The 16,575-nt window shown below is 40.3% G+C and overlaps 1 protein-coding gene across 1 annotated transcript; it reads right to left on the bottom strand.

Annotated features, from left to right (window-relative positions):
• Positions 1–7,565: 7,565 nt before the first annotated feature.
• On the bottom strand, positions 7,566–16,575 carry LOC134397407 (putative uncharacterized protein encoded by LINC00467). The gene is made up of 7 exons (XM_063124026.1): positions 16,460–16,575; positions 14,475–14,546; positions 13,645–13,791; positions 12,753–12,805; positions 11,460–11,540; positions 10,627–10,719; positions 7,566–8,529 (listed from the first exon to the last, which is right to left on the bottom strand). The coding sequence occupies exons 2-7, from the start codon at positions 14,542–14,544 to the stop codon at positions 8,479–8,481; spliced, it is 495 nt and encodes a 164-aa protein (XP_062980096.1). The 5' UTR covers positions 14,545–14,546; positions 16,460–16,575; the 3' UTR covers positions 7,566–8,478.

Genomic DNA, 16,575 nt, shown 5'->3' with positions numbered 1-16,575 from the left:
GAATTTACATGAAAACTTTTTGGCTGTCCTTTCAACCCAGGATAGGTTGAACTTCAGGCTTGCGAGATCTACTTTTTTGTTTTTGTTTTTTTACTAGAACCCTGAAATCCACCAACCAGAACCAGGTGGAAAAGGCATCCACCTAGAATGAAAGAATTCTGAGGCCAGGAATTTTGTGTGGCAGTGGATTTGATTATTATTATTATTATTATTATTATTATTATTATTATTATTATTATTATTTTAGTATCAGAACTGTCCTTCGTTACAGAAATCCACTCCTGCTTATCCCCAAGCTTTCCTTATTTCAGACGTGTAAAGTGGGGTGGGTGGAGGAAAGAGTAATTTGCTATTGTTAAATAATCCTTACTGATGAACTGCAAATCACCAAGATCTCCCAGTAGATCCCAATCAACCTTCTGCCGATCTGTTTTAATCCATGTATCTCTCTCTGTGTTCCTGTTTTTCCATTGTGTGTGCACATGACTAACCACTGACACAGACTCTGTGTAAACAATTCCATATAGCTCTGCCTGTTTTATCCTTCTCATGAAAGGCCCTCTCAATCTTTGTACCCGTAGTAGTAACTGCGGCTGATGGACAGACTCTTTGTGCCATCCACCGTGTCAGCTCCAGCCAAACATTGAGCAGCATATCCAGGGGTTCACAAATACAGTTGTTATGTGGCAACGCTACACTTAATTCTAGCAACCAGCAGAGACGTCATCTTGTTTACAGCTGAAGAAGCTTTAAAAAACCCCCAGCAATGCTAGACAGCAGGAGGTGCCTTTTCAAAATGGCGCCAGGCTCTGGCATCAGTGTCACGAGTTGGTGGGGAGGGGTTGCTACCAGCACACACTGCCAATCAATCCTGCCCTGTCAAAATCTCTTGTGAGGCAGCAGGTATAAAACACTGTGGCCTGGTTCACATATCATAGCAACCCATGGTTAACAAACCTTGGGTGGTTGAGAAGACCAGCAGGAGCGAGCAAGTGTGCTGGTTCCTGCTTGCCCATCTGCTCCCACTGCAATAAACAACCGAGGGATATTTCAAACCTCGGTTGATTATCGTGACGTCTGAATCCAGAGCTTTGGGTTTGTTGGGGGACAAACAACCCGGAGTTTGAGTAGGAAGTGAGACATCTGAGCCTCACCAGTTACGATTGGCGACAGGCGCAGCCAAAATGTAGGAGGACCCTAAACATCACACAGACGAGGGCCAGGATCTCTTCTCGATCCTCCCAGAGTGCAGGACATGGAATAACGGGCTCAAGTTAAAGGAAGCCAGATTCCGGCTGGACATCAGGAAAAACTTCCTAACTGTTAGAGCAGTGCGGCGGTGGAATCAGTTACCTAGGGAGGTTGTGGGCTCTCCCACACTAGAGGCATTCAAGAGGCAGCTGGACAACCATCTGTCAGGGATGCTTTAGGGCGGATTCCTACATTGACCAGGGGGTTGGACTAGATGGCCTTGTAGGCCCCTTCCAACTCTGCTATTCTATGATTCCATGATTCTATGATATTGTCGTCTGACCATTAATGGCTGTTTTAACTTAAGTTTTATTGTTTGGAGATTTTCTTCTTCCTCTGAAATCAATTGCTACATGATGGACTACTTTTATGGAGGGTAAAATGGTCTCCCTGCTTGTGGGATAGGCAGATTCTTTAGTGCAGTGCTGTTGAACACAGGGCTGTGCTATGGAAGGACTTGCATAAGGCTGCTTTCTTATTGCCAGTAGCTCTTCAAAGCTAGAAAGAGCTCCTGGTTCTTATGCTAGCAGGAGAAAGAAGAATGCTTTGATACACTGTTTCCTTGTTTCCATGGTGCAATTTTAAGGCAGCTGCTGTCACATTTCATTCTGTGGTTTGGAACAAATCAAACCTTGTGCAGGAGAACTTCCCACTGGTTTGTGCTTCTCTTCTCTTACCGTTCTTTTGTTTCTGAACAGTGGACACTGATATGCAGGAAAGCCTGAAGGTGTAGTGGCTAAAGTGTTGGATTTGGAGTCGTGAAATCTGGGTTCTAGTCCCCACTCAGCCATGGAAGCCCACTGGGTGACTTTGGGCCACTCAGACTCTCAGCCCAACCTACCTCACAGGGTTGTTGTTGTGAGGATAAAATGGGGGAGGATTATGTCCACTGCCTTGGGTTCCTTGGAGGAATAAAGGTGGGATCTAAATGTAGAAATAAATAAGAAAGCTGCCCCAGACTGCTGGTGGGTGAAAGGCAAAATGCAATCCCAGCAAAAATGGCCTGAAATTTAAAAGGACATGAGGTCCTTTTAAATCAAACTGAGTTTTCTTTGTAAAAAGAAAAGGAAAACACAAAGAGAGTTTAAGATAAAGCCATACACGCAGTTTAAAGATGGGCCCTTGGCTTACAGAAGCACTTTTGCATATGCCAGCTGCTCTCTTTGCATGCAAGGCACAGCCCATCCAAAGTTAAACACTTTTCAATACCGTTAATATAATTGAGAGACTTAGAGATAGGTATAAATCTCCCACTGAAATTAATGGGGCCAAACTTTCTCTGGCTCATGTCATAGTATTCGGTGCAAATGGTTAGTGGATGAGTTTTGGTCAGTTGACTAAACGAACGGCTTGCATACCTGTTTTCCATTGGAAACGAAGTTAGGACATTTGCTCTTTTTGATGTTTGAATGAGTTGATTTCCGAGTTGCAGCTTCGGCTTCCAGGTTGACCAATGAAAGTGAATGGGCACTCAGGGCTACACAGTGGAGTGGTGTATCCGCTCCAAGTATCAATCGGAACCAGTCAGAATTCTAAAGACGAGCACCTTTAGAATTCTGACTGGTTCCGACTGAAACCTGGAGCGGGTTCACCACCCCACTGACATTGGAGCCACCAGCCTCCACAGCACCCTCTGAATCCTTTTCTTTCCAGACTGATGCTAAGATTGCTCCTGGAGTGACGTTGCTAGCTTTAGGCTTCAGGATCCGCCAGCAAAATGGAGCAATGTGGATGCACTGCATCGAAGAATTCTCTCTCAACACACTCCTCTCCCCTTGCCCCTGAAGACAGCAGCAAACTGCAGGATTCAATACCAAACAGACTCAGAGCGTCAAAATATCAGATCTAGATTGACTGGACCGGTTAAACTCAGGAGTGGAGAACAAGATCCATAGTGTTTTGACAATCATACAGTTGGGAGCCATCTTCTGTGTATCTGTGAATATTCATTTCTTCATAGCATTTGTATATTGCTTTTCCAACGTTAAAAAATAATAATAATAAAAACAATATATTAAAACCACAGTGATTTAAGGGCTAACGATGTGAGTTCCAGGCCTGGTCCTCTCCCCTTTCCCTGGCCACATGGGTGTTTAATTCCTGGGAAGGAGTGCAGGGATGATGTTTCTGATGAATTCCCTCATGCGGTGATGCTCTCTATATTTGATAGAGCTCCTTTTAAAGGTAAATGTTCAAATTTCTTGTGGTAGAATTGGCTTCCCTTTTGCTCTGTGTTGTATATTATATGTGTGTATTCTTCCTTGTGTTATGGCCTGGATCATAGGGAAAACTGTCAGAAAAGCATGAAAAGCCATTTTCTAACAAGTCATGTGTCCCACTCTTGTATCCCGGGAGCGAACAATTGTTTGTTGTATTAAGTTCTCAAATACATTCTTTAATTTTAGCTGCCCTCTTGTCTTGTGGTTGACTTATATGCAGTGTTCCATTCATTAGCAGCCTCAGTATTTTTTCTGGCATTGCTAAATTTGTAAAACTGAGACCTATAATTCTTTTCATTACAACATACTCAAGACATGGGTGCTCACACCTTTAGTGGTGTAGTTATATATACATTCACTTGGGGGTAGGCAGCACTAAACATAATGGTGAACTTCATTCTAAACAGGCATATAATTGTTCTGTACAGGACTGAAATGTACAATTGTTGATCTTTAACTGGAATATGTATGTGAGGTTGCAATCCTATTGCAATTTACTTTAGGAAAAAGCCCCTTTGAGCACATTGCAACTTACTTCTGGATAGATGTGTATGGTTGCATTGTTAATTGCAAAACTAAATTAAAGTTAACAAATGCAGATATTAAAAGATAAGGAGAAAGATGGTGAGAAGAGGGTCTAGGAAATTAAAAATCCAGATTGGTAGAAAGCATTGTTAAAGCCATTTATAGAAAATAGATTTTAATTTTTAAAAATCCTACATGTAAAAACATACAAAATACTCATCGTGGGTTCTGCAAACGGTAGTGTTGCCAACTTTTGAAATCATTGGGATGTGCCAACAGTCACATAAATGGGATGACCAACAGATATTAAGATAAATATTTTTAAAGAATTTCTTACAATTGATCTTAGCAAAAAGGATTTTCAAAAAGGTGTGTGGTGGGTATGTGAGTGTGTGACTCCCAACAAAGGCCCTTAATGAAAGTTGTTAGAAAGATGAGTTACTGGATAGATAGCACGAAGCAGGGATTGGAATAAACAGAGGAAACAAAGCAATGGATCTTCTCATTTCTCTTTATTGTGCCTAATGCTGTTTCAAGTCCATAATGCACATCCATCGTTGCATAAGGAGCAGCTTTTGTATGCAGATTATATGTATGGACTATAATCTGTTTAAACTTTTCACCAGCCTTTCCCAACCTAGTGCTGTCCAGATGCATTGGATTACAACCCCTATTACCACAGCCAGCATGGCCACTGACCATGCTGGCTGGGGGATGATAGAAGCTGGGGGGCCACTTTACACCGAGTACCGTGCCAGTGCCGGCAGTCTCTTCTCTTTTGTTAAAATGTCACAATAGAGTTACATATAAAGAAATGTAACAATCACTGACTGCTTATACGTGTATGTGTGTGAAAAATATAGAGCATTAGAACAATAATGCTGTGCATTAACAACTGAACATGTTAATGTATCATTATGAAGCTGCTTGGGACGCACTTATGGGAGGGAATGTAAAGATGTGAATTACTTTTACAGCAGCTGGAGCTGGGTACACCCATCATACAAGACACCACAATTATTCAGTTTGAGAAGATGGCAAACTTGGGACATGAGCCCTACCTAGAAATAGTGGGTGGTGCTCTAGCACAGAACAAGCCAAGCCGTCCTATGCACACAAGGGAACAGTGCGGGTCAGCAAGGTTGCTTCTCCATGTTTGAACCAACAATTAATTGTGGGGTGAAGAGGATGCCTAAGCTTGCAAAGCAAGCTACAGTGAGGCATTTTAATTTGTGGTCAGAACCAAACTTGGTCAGGGTGTATAGTTTGGCTTACAGTGAATATTGCTGGATCTCTACATTGGACGTGTTTCTCCAGTCCACCGAGTTGATCACAATTTGAACTAAGTTTTTCCCCATTTTTTTCAACACAATAAAATGGTTTCTATTTTTGGACCAACATTTCCTTGCAAAACATTGGTCCCATATACAAGGTAAATCTACATGTGCAAAACTTTAAAAACAATTTTTTTTACATGTATATTGTGCTGTTGGATGGGGCTCCTGCTAGTCTCTTCTCTCAATTATTGACCAAATCTACCTTACTCAGCTTCTGTAATACTACAGCGACTGTTAGTCCAGACCATGCTCTGGATCCTAGCAAAAAATCACCTTATAGTTGCAGTGAAAACACTCACAACTGTCATTTTAACTGTATATATTTTTTTTCTCATGCATAAACTGCAGGATCTAGACTACATTAGTTATAAACAATGCCTATTTACTCACTTGTAATCTACACTGCAACTTCAGAAATAAGTGTAAATGCCATACTTTGCTTTTGATAAGATGTCAGCAAACTTCATTCTTGCAAGATTTTTTTTTTACTAGTAGCTGGAGATCTGCCAATTGGACCCAATGCAAAATATTGGCTCAAGTGGGTATACATACGCTATGAATTAAGTAGCATGGGCACTTCTCAGCACCTTCTTAACCCAGGACTGTAGGGTCAGTGCAAGAACCAAGCCCACAAGTCCTCTCACACAAAAATCCACTTCTGGTTTCTCCAAACACCTTATTTTACAGCAACCTAATTTAGTAGACGAGAATAGTTGTTGCTATTGTTCGATAATTGGGAGTCAGATACTCTTGGCAATGTATTGCAAATCACAAAGAAATCGATCTGCAGATCCTAAACTATCTTCTGCCCACCCTTGGCTCATCGCATAATGGCAACATCTGTTGATAGCAAAACTCTACCGCCAGATGGTGGCATCACATCAAAGTAGGTGGGCTTTGAACATGAAAGTAACTGGCATATCACATGACCCCAAGAAGACTCGGGGCCTGACTCTAGTTCCCTCAAGACAAAGAGACCTATGTGGTAAAAATTTCAAGTTCCATTTTGTCCTTGGGTGGTATCCAATTAACCCCTCCTGCTAACGGAAGGGCTTCTGTCAGCAGTACGGGCAGGGGTGATTTACCTCCCACTGTATTCCCCAGAGCAGATTTGGGGATGTGAGGGAGGCACAAGGAAAAGAGAAGGGAAAATCCGCTCATGTAGTGTTGAAATGTGCCCCAGCCAGTAGTCCTGCCTATGAAGAACCTGTTCAGATAAGCCAGGAAGAGAAGAGTTACATAAACAGAGACAAGATGAACCTGAAACATACTTGAGTAGAAACAATATTTGTGTTTATCCAAACACATATTAATTTAAGTGTGCTAAAATTATGGGTTGGTGTAAATGAATTCAACAGAAATTTCATTTAGGCACATAAACAATATGAAGTATTTCAACAGAAGTTCTCAGTATGACACTCCTTACAGTTAATTGCAAGGCATTGCAAGGTATATAAATAGCAAAACACTTCTATTTTTCATAGCATTTGTATTGTCTTGAACATCAAGCCTCAATAAGTTTACAGATGCACAGGGTGCCCTCTGCTGTTACTCCAAGTGTTTCACCAAATGGAAATTGCAAAACTTTGCAGCATATCTAAATATGCCATACACTGGTACACTGCCTGAAATGTACCAGAGCTGAGAAGCAGAGAGATGAGTTTTAGCATGTGCTGCACCCTGCTTAGTAGTAATAGCCATGGTAAGTACTGTGATAATGTATGAAGAAGAACAGCATTAATTACATTTTTCAGCCATGGCACAGTGTATGGGGTTGTTGCTGAAAACAGCATTCGGTTTTCCCTTCTCTTCCCATAAAGATGATCTTACTAAAAGTGTGATGTGACATCGTGTCATGTCTGTCCTCTGCTCTGCACTCACCCCACTCCTCATGGCAATGAATAATATGTGGTGGGAGAACATATATGATAAGAAGACATCACACATTTCCCTTATCTGACCAAAACCCAAACACTACCATCAGAGTTGCCAAATTTTGTGCAGCCGGTATCAGAATCTCCCGGGATCTGAAATCAGCCATCTCATAAATTACTGTATATAGCAATTTTGTTTTGTGCTTTTAATCTGATGCTGGTCACAGACTGAAAAAATAAAGATTTATTGACTGACATCAGTGTCATGTTGTTCTGCATTAAACTTACATATAACCTGATATTCCAAGACTCTGCTTTTGGGCTGTGTGTGTAATTCACTAAATACAATGTAGATCAAATTCAGAAGCAACAGATTTTATTTGGATTTTCTTTCAAAATAGAAGTCTATACATTGTGAGGTCATGTTACATGACCAGTCCTCTGTACAGAGGTCTGTGTGACATACTGCTGAACTCTACTGAAGTTGATGGCCTACTGGGATTCTCATAGTGTGTATAGACCTCTCTGTAGGAGAGGCTAGAATATAGATTATTGACGATCATACAAAAAAGCAAGCAGTGGTGATCAACACAAAAGAGTAAACTCCACACCACAAGGCAAGCTAGCTTCAGAATATTCACATAATGGCTAGATTATGCCAGATTTTAATTAAATGCCTAGCACCGAGTTATTAAACTGCCATTAGGGTGTCACCGACTTTGAAAGGAAAACACATTACACTGAAGAAACAATGTTTTAAAAAGTACTACTGTATTAATTCTGCTAAAATACACACTACTGAGAAAGAAAAAGGTATTCGGCTGTTTACAAACAAATATCCTCAATACTAAAAATATCTATATACACACAGGTACGCTTGTTTTGTAAAGAGCTGATTTGCAAAGTATTCAGCTTTAACATGAAAAACGACAAAGGACAACCGATGTTGTATTCTGCATGCAGTTTGGGTTATTCACAGTAGGCCAAAATTCAATCATGTCATCTCACTTCAGAGTATTTTTCAGCATTCACCCTAGTTCTGTTAGGGTCACAAAAACAGCAATATGGCTCTTTGTTGGTGGCAAGTTGTCAGTTCTTTACTTTGCCTGTTGTGAAGGAGGTCTCAATTATCTTCACAGCAGGACAGCTTCAGCTCAGCACACATGAAGTGTACTTTCACCCCCTCACTCTAAGCTTGTGTTTAATGCTTTGAGGAGCAGGATAACCACAAAGGTTGACGGATTTATTGGTCCTTGCTTAGTAGCCCTTTCACTACAAAGCAGAGTTTAAGAAATCAAGAAGTTCAGCACGGTTTCGATCTCGCTGGAAATAAAAAAAGTATCATTTAGCCTATTTTATATACATTTTCCATAGAAAGCTTGAAGTATTTAAAATCTATTTTGCAGCCTATGTTTACACAGATGTAAGCCCAACTGATCACACCGGACTGCAATCATGCAGCCTGATTCCATGCATCTTGATTCTGAACCAACTTAGTTCAAACAATGCATGAAAAATCCCTTAAAACAGTTCCTTAACAGGAATGCCAAAAGAAAAAAATGAACTGTAATCTTATGACTGTTTCTTCATTAGCTATTATATTGTCTGGCGATTCATACCTGTGAACATGTTGCTGCTAGGCAAGGAAAATGAAGACAAGAGATTTCTGCAAATTTTATGAACTTGTAGCTTTAATTGGGGGATAGGAAGGATGGAATAGGATTTAGAAAGCCCATGTTATAAATTAAAGGAGAACTTCAACACCATGACTAGGTTTACAAACACAATAGCCCACACTCAATAGTTAAGTATGGGTTGAGTGTGAATTGTCATGTCATTTGAACCAAGCCACGATAACAAACCATGGTTTGTTAATCACAACAACCATAAAAAGAACCCATGCTTTGTTTTGGGTTATGAAGTGCAAGTTGTTTGTAGTTAAGAAACCATGGTTTGTTATCATGGTTGGGTTCAGCCAACATGACAACCTATGTTTCAACAATAACCCACACACAAACAACCCACACACAAACCTTCAGTGTGGGTTTCTTGTGTGAACCCAGACAACGTTGCAGTGTATCCCACCCCCTAAAAGGAGAGATCTTGCTCAGCATTCCAGCACCCTTAAACAAGAGTATTGCAGAGCTGTTCATGCCTCTTGGATTAGGGAAAAGAGTTTCAGGAGTGGGAAAGGGATTAGAACACCCTTTTTCCCTCTCCCCATCCACCCTACAGGCTTTCTCCAGCTGTGCAATATTTATTTAATATATTTATCCTATTTCTATACTGCCCATTAGCCAAAGCTCTCCGGGTGGTTCATGAAAGTTAAAACCATAAAATATAACAACATGAAAAATCTAATATAAATTTTTAAAAGCTTAAAACTACAATATAATACTGAGGAATTGCCAGTCCCAAACCTTAACATTTTATAGCTATTGGTAGTTGAGGGAGAAACAGTTGTGGAGACCAAAACACTGCTGTATAGTTCAGGGGAGCAGTTTAACTCACCGTACACTTCCCCCGTAACCCTAATCTCCCTCCCCACCCTAGATACTTACTGTCAGTAGCTCAAGCAAACTAAAACCCTCCTGTCATTTGTGTTCCTTACAACTAATGTATTTCAGACTAAATGAATAGGGTTCACGCAGCATCTATTAAGGTATTATTGAAACTCGTAAAACTCCCCACGCGAGCCGGAACAGGGCATCTGCCTCAGTAGCCCTGCCTCCTCTTGTCAAATTACCACGTAGCTCTGCCGAAAGGCATCCACATATGCAGCACAAATGCACAGGATTCCGAATCACATGGAAGCCTACGCACATACAGCTATATGCATGGACACCTTTGGGTGGAGCTCCATGGCAATGTGATGTCAGGAAGTGTTGTGACTTTGGGAGTCACCCAACTTTGCAGAAATCTCTACCTTATTTTCAGGTGTCTGCATTTTGCTTCTAAACTGATGGGAATTCAGCTACTAATCTATTAGATGGAATACAATATGATGAAAGCTACAACTCTGATCTAGAAGAAGTTACAGGGAACAACTGGTCATTATGGATACGAATTTCCATTTGTGTGAAAAGACACAGCTGGCCAATTCCACAAGGTTCAGATGACATTCACAGTGAGGATATATATGTGTGTGCTCAGATCTGGATCAAGATAAAGAGCAAAACTAGATTAATATTTACATAGCTGTCATAGCCCTTTTATTTTGCAGAGTACTTTAGGATCCTTGGGGCACAGAAAAAAAGGTCTGACTGGCAGAGGCATGCTGGGAGTTGTAGGACTTTTTTCTGTCTAAACAAGCATAAAACTGTACCCTTACTTGAATTTAAAATATTTGATGCTATAACTTAAAGGGTTACACAGACATACCACTTTTTAAAAAGCAATATAAAATGTTTTAAATGTTACCTCTTTATCCTTTTTACTCTTCTTTATTTTCATCTTAATTTTCTTTCCTGTGATCATACTGTAGTTTTGATTCTTCTTTTTATCTTTCAAGTACTAAAATAGCATAATTTACAAATATGTTCCATTTTAACAAATTAACAAATATGTACCATTTTAAATAATTTATATTAATCAGAATATATTAATCACATTTTCCATAAATATCTGCACTTATGTTAGAGCAAACACAAGGATTTGTGAATATGTAATGAGTAAACCTCTTGAGTAAAAAATAACAGAAAATCAGAAGCTGAAAATGATTGAAGTTAGCAAAAAAAAAACCCACAAAAAGGCAAAAAACAGGTTGCCATGGAAATAGTTTCATAAAAACCCAAGTGAAGATTTATCAGTATAACCCTGAAGAACAATGTTAAAATGCTCTTCTATGTCTTAACTTTCTCAACTTCAAACTGTTTTTAGAGAAGTAGAATTATATAGGGCAAATACAGTTAACTGTGAACTGTTAAGATGCTTCAGGAGAAGGGGGTAGGCAAGCTTGTGCCCTCTAGATATTTTGGACAACAGCTCCCATAATCCATGATTATTGTCCATGCTGGATGGGGCTTATGGGAGTTGCAGTCCAAAACATAACCTTCCCAAACCAGTTTCAGTTGTACTTCTCAAGGACTAATCTACAGCTGGACAACCATCTGTCAGGGATGCTTTAGGATGGATTCCTGCATTGAGCAGGGGGTTGGACTCGATGGCCTTGTAGGCCCCTTCCAACTCTGCTATTCTATGATTCTGTGAAGGAGAACAAGGAGGCATTGCTATGCATTAAGTCTCGCACCTACCTTAGAAAGCTGTACGGGTCCTGACTTTTCTTTCTTTTTTTTCTTTTCTTTCTTTTTCTTCAGCTTATCTTTTTTCCTCTTCTAAAAACATAAAAAGATAAACCGGCAATTTCTGTATACCTGATACTAACCACACAAAGCCATGCATGTTCACAGTGGTTTGTGAGCTACCTACAATCCTACATGTATCGGGAAGACTATTCAAAGGCTGACAGATTAATTTCAGCAAAAAAATAAAAAATGGTTTGTGCTCAATGTCTTCCTGGCCAAACTTTCTCTGCACAGGTACTTGCTAACCAGCTGCTGACCTCATTTAGTTTTCTCCTTAAATGGAACTCTGATCTAGGAATTTAAAGTAACATAATAATGTCAGCAGCATAAGGAACTCCCTTTGACCTGGTTTGCATGTAATGACAACCCATTAAAAACCAATGAGTTGTCAGGGACAAGCAGGTGTGCTGCCTGCAGTGCTCCCACCTCTACCGCTTTAGCACAGAACTCATAATTAGCTCTTTCGTAGGTTGTGCAGCATGAAGTGTGAACCTGGACCACTAGGTTGTTTAGGGATTAAACAACCCAGCAGTTAACACATGGTTGCTGTTAGTTAACCACTGGGTTGTGAGCCCCTAAACAAAGCAGCGGTCCAGGTTCGCATGTCACACTGCTCAACCTACAAAAGAGCTGATTGTGGGTTGTGCTGCAAAGCAGAAAAGTTGAGCACACTGGAGGCAGCGTAGCCGCTTGTGCACATTGTCGTTACATGTGAACAGCCCCTTTGCCGCTCATGATGCATCGACTCCAGCACTCACTGGCCTTGTGACCCACTCACATTATCTACCAGTAGGCATACAACCCATCACATGAGGATCACTGTTGTAACATTTCTGGTGAGTTAAGTGAACAGTAAGACATGCATTTCCATGGATCTGAAGTTCACAAGTTCATTACCAAGTCAGCTGAAAGATGAGCAACTGTTACATGACATTGTAACTCATAACAACTGTCTGGGGAAGCTTGTAAGAAAAAAAAAGTGGGGAGCCTGTCTTGTGGGAAATTGTCATATGTCTACTACTAATGAAATCTGCTAAGCAGAAGTTAGTCAGAGTACCACAGCCAATATCCCAATTGAATGAAAACTGTATTATGTCTGAATCCACAGGAATAATGAAAAACTACAGTATAACTTGTTTTCAGGAATACGGGCAAGCTGAACAAAGCACACACATCAGTTTTTCCTTTACAGTGAGTATAGATTAAATGTGCATTGATTTTCATTTGTTTAAACAGTTTTACCTTTTTGTTGTGTTTTTCCTTTTTCCTCTTCTTTGATTTTGATTTGGGAGAATCTAAGTATTAAATTTTTTAAAAGAGTATGTTAGAGTTTGAAGAATGCTAGGTGAATAACAGTTGGTTAAGAAATCCAGACGTAGACTCCCTGGGGAATATCTGGACTAGACCTAGATCTAGTAAGCTTAAAAAGCAATAAAAGGGCTTTGATGAGAGCAACTGCTGAGAGGTAAATGCCCAGAAAATTCTACTATTCAGCCTAAGTTATTCTACTATTCAGCCTAAGTTATTATTGAGATAGAAAGAGTCATCTCAATTGACTTTGGAGCTAAGACATATCCATTTAACCCAATCCAAGTGCTTTTTAACCAAAAAAGAATTCTAATTAGTCATGAGATGTATTTAAAGGAAGTTCTCTAGATGGCTCATAACCAAAGTAGTTACATTTATTTCACATTTTAATTGTTTGACATGAATCTAGTGGGGTTCCTCTACTCCCACAGTTGTTCAAAGATTATTATTTCAGATATTCACTCCTGTAAGAGTTTTAAAAGAAACCTTCTGTTCTTCAGCCTAAATTTGATAATTTGTTAATTGGTAATTTGTAGCCACTAGCGATGTGCACACATCTCAGCATTCGACCTGTCTATGCAAGTGCTCTTTGTGCTTGTTCTTTATACATCGTTCATGAGATAGATCTAATCCTCCAGTTTCAACATCCGAAGAGTTCCATGCATGCATATGGAGCTTCTCACAACAGTGAAGTTGATAAAAACAATGCACAATTACATATTTAATAATCCAGGTATCCATTTACACTTGATTTGGCCCCGGAAATTGTCAGGATTTGCTGACAATTTCACAAAACTATTTTGTAGTTACACTGAAGTAATTTCACCTGTACTAGTTGAACTGCTTCTGCTACGTGAGGTGGAAGACCTCGAAGAAGAACTTGAAGAGGAGGATGTTGAAGAATTAGAAGACGTAGTGGAAGAAATGGAGGATGACCTGCTTCTGCTACGTTTTCGCTTTTTCTTCTCTCTCTCTTAAAGGAAAAACAAAATATGGGATGACTGATTTGGATTTGGATTTTTTTCTTCTGTATATAGAAAATGCTCACTTTAGAAACACTTATTAAAAAATGCTCTATTACTTTTTTGAAAAAATGCCTGTTAGCTACTCCGAGCATTGAAATCCTGGGGTATGCATTAAGTAAATAAATGGATAAGCAAACAAATAAACATATTAATTTAATTAGTACATCTAAATCCTAGCTTTCTTCTATAATGGAACTCAAGGCAATGTACATGCAGTTCTCATGTTGTCTATCCAAGCACTGACCAGACCCAGACCTGCTTAGTTTCAGCTAGATAGCTGCATCATGTGCTGTAGTACTTCCAGACAACAAGGCAATGACAATTTGCTACATACTGAAGACCATGCAAGTTGACTTTTCAGTGATCAGGTTGAATTTCTTTTGTGAATACTTCCATCACAGCTCACAAGGCCCTCAAAAATCTTCAAGAAGAAGATTGAACCAAAGTGTGTTGTGTTGCAATCTGGACGTGTGATGAAGCATTGGAAGACTGGCTCAACTCATCCAAATGCACTTTAAAAACCAGCACTTCGATTGCATTAGAGCCAGTGAAATACTGCTTGCACACAGAAGTGCAAAACTCCAGCATGCTCTCTATAAAAACCTGTCAGAGACTCAACAGTCACTCTTACCTCTGGCTTTTATCTTCTCTTGTGATGTTGCACACAGTGTCCCATCTTTCTCTTCATGCCTGTTATCCATATCTATGAATATATATATATATATATATACTTTTATCGCACACACTGCCAAAAACGTTTTCTATGAAAGAAATGGAAACTACCTGGGTAGTTGAGATGGAGTACTTCCGTTACACAATTCTAATAGTTATATTATTCAGGAAAGACCAATCCTGTCACTGCTCTTGAATTATAAGCAGTTGAAGCAGACACTAATTCTAAACTCAATATGCCAAAAAAACTGTGCAATCACTAAGGAAAACAGTACACAGGGTGAAAGCAAATAGCCAATGAGCAAAATAGGACCAGCTTTAACATAACATTTTGTAGCTGCAGAATGATTCTGTGTGATCCCCATGACTGGAACCCCTTGAATTCAACTTGCTTGTAGTCTCTAGCTCCACTTCCTGTTCCTTTCACTTATTTTTAGGTGTAGTGTAGCAGAAGGTAAATCTGAATCTACTACTAGATCTTTGGATGATTTATAGTACATGGGAAAGGATTTCTGACTCCTAATTGTTTAACAACAGCAGCAACAGAATAAACCCATAGTTAAATCATAGTGCAGGTTTTGCACATAATGGCCGAGTTTGGATCACACGCTAATCAACGGGGTGTGTGTGTGTGTGTAATAGGAACAAAATGGAAAACAACCGTTGATTAGCGTGTTGTCCAAACTCAGCCATCAACAACTCATGATTCAACAACTTATACTCTACCCATACTCTGGGTTTGATGTTAAGTGTGAACCGGGTCTAATTGTATGTAGATTGTGCGTTGTTTAACCCACAGTGATCTGGTTCACATGACATGCCTGAGCCATCACAGGTTAACCCAACATGAGTTGTGGGGTGTGCACACTGCTGTTTTGAATATGCAGTGTCTTCTGAGAACCCAGCCATCGTAGATTATTCAAAGTTAAACAAGCATTTAGCCCTACTGCTAATCAAGTTATGCAAGAATTGTTCAACCCTTGAATAACCGATGATGACCAGATTTGCACATTACGCTGCAACCCCTGATTGGGAGTACATATTTAAAATGGCTGCCACATGTGCCTGGCATATATCACACCTCATTGTGGGTTAATAACCGTGGATCAGCCAGCGATGTCATGTTACAGAGCTATCTCCAATTAATTAACCTACAATGTGCCACCATTACATGTGAATCAAGTCAATGAGTTGATGATGGAATTATCATAGGGAACAAAAGAGAGAGGAATAAAAAATAAAGCCAAGGTTATGTGCCTGTTCATCAAAATGGACATATTAAACAGAACTTTAGAGAAAGTAACTAAACTGTGATGGACTGTCCTTGGTGTTTCTATGCAAAAACTCAAGCTGCAGAAAACTGTTCAGCTGCTGTTGTGCTGCACAAAACTGTTATGCCGCACAATTTTTTTAAGGGACCAACAAGGCTCCTTATTTTCTTTTTCGTTTTCCCCACGTAGTAACGGGAAGTTTATCCCCACCACATCAGCTGCAGACGTGGGGAAATACGGCTGTCCGTGGTCACCTCTTATATCGGAACTAGGAGTCGCATCCGATGTTAGCATAACGAAGATACATTCATTTCAATGGGTCTACTCAAAGTATTATCATTGAGTATAATCCTAGGCGTGGCGGTGACAGTTACTCCGGATTAACGCCTCATTTTGCAGGGGGCGCCTATGAAAGCGGAGTCTCCGTTAACATAGAGGCGGAAGGCGACTACTTGTCCCCTTTTCCCGCAACCAGAGTCGCAGACTCATTTCCACCCGGACGGTACGACTCCCTCCGCCGTTTCTCCCGAGGAGTCCGCAGTAGTAGTAAATGAGTAGTAAATATTACATTCTGCTCCTAAGGAGGATTTACTGTTCTGCATAAAACGGCTCAAAGAGCTGGGCGCTGTGACGGGAGCGACACCGGCTTGCCGGGCAAGCGCGACGGGCCCACCTGCAGCTGCTCTCCCGGCCTGCTCAGGGGCTCCCCGGCGGAGAAAACGACGACGACGGACGACTCGCGAGCGGCAGCCACCTTGCCCCCCTCAGGCTCTCCGGGAACCCGGAACC

The sequence above is a fragment of the Elgaria multicarinata genome, chromosome 4 (assembly GCF_023053635.1).
Source record: "Elgaria multicarinata webbii isolate HBS135686 ecotype San Diego chromosome 4, rElgMul1.1.pri, whole genome shotgun sequence".
Lineage (NCBI taxonomy): Eukaryota > Metazoa > Chordata > Lepidosauria > Squamata > Anguidae > Elgaria > Elgaria multicarinata.
The sequence above is the reverse complement of the archived record's forward strand: the minus strand, read 5'-3'. Positions and strand labels throughout refer to the sequence as shown.

What these genes read in the sequence shown, in the direction of transcription:
- LOC134397407 (XM_063124026.1), bottom strand. Translation starts at nt 14,544, where the DNA reads ATGGATAACAGGCATGAAGAGAAAGATGGGACACTGTGTGCAACATCA. An exon ending in AGAGAAGATAAAAGCCAGAG is followed by an intron (nt 13,792 to 14,474) that starts GTAAGAGTGACT and finishes TTTTCCTTTAAG; the next exon opens with AGAGAGAGAAGAAAAAGCGA. An exon ending in GACCCGTACAGCTTTCTAAG is followed by an intron (nt 10,720 to 11,459) that starts GTAGGTGCGAGA and finishes ATGCTATTTTAG; the next exon opens with TACTTGAAAGATAAAAAGAA.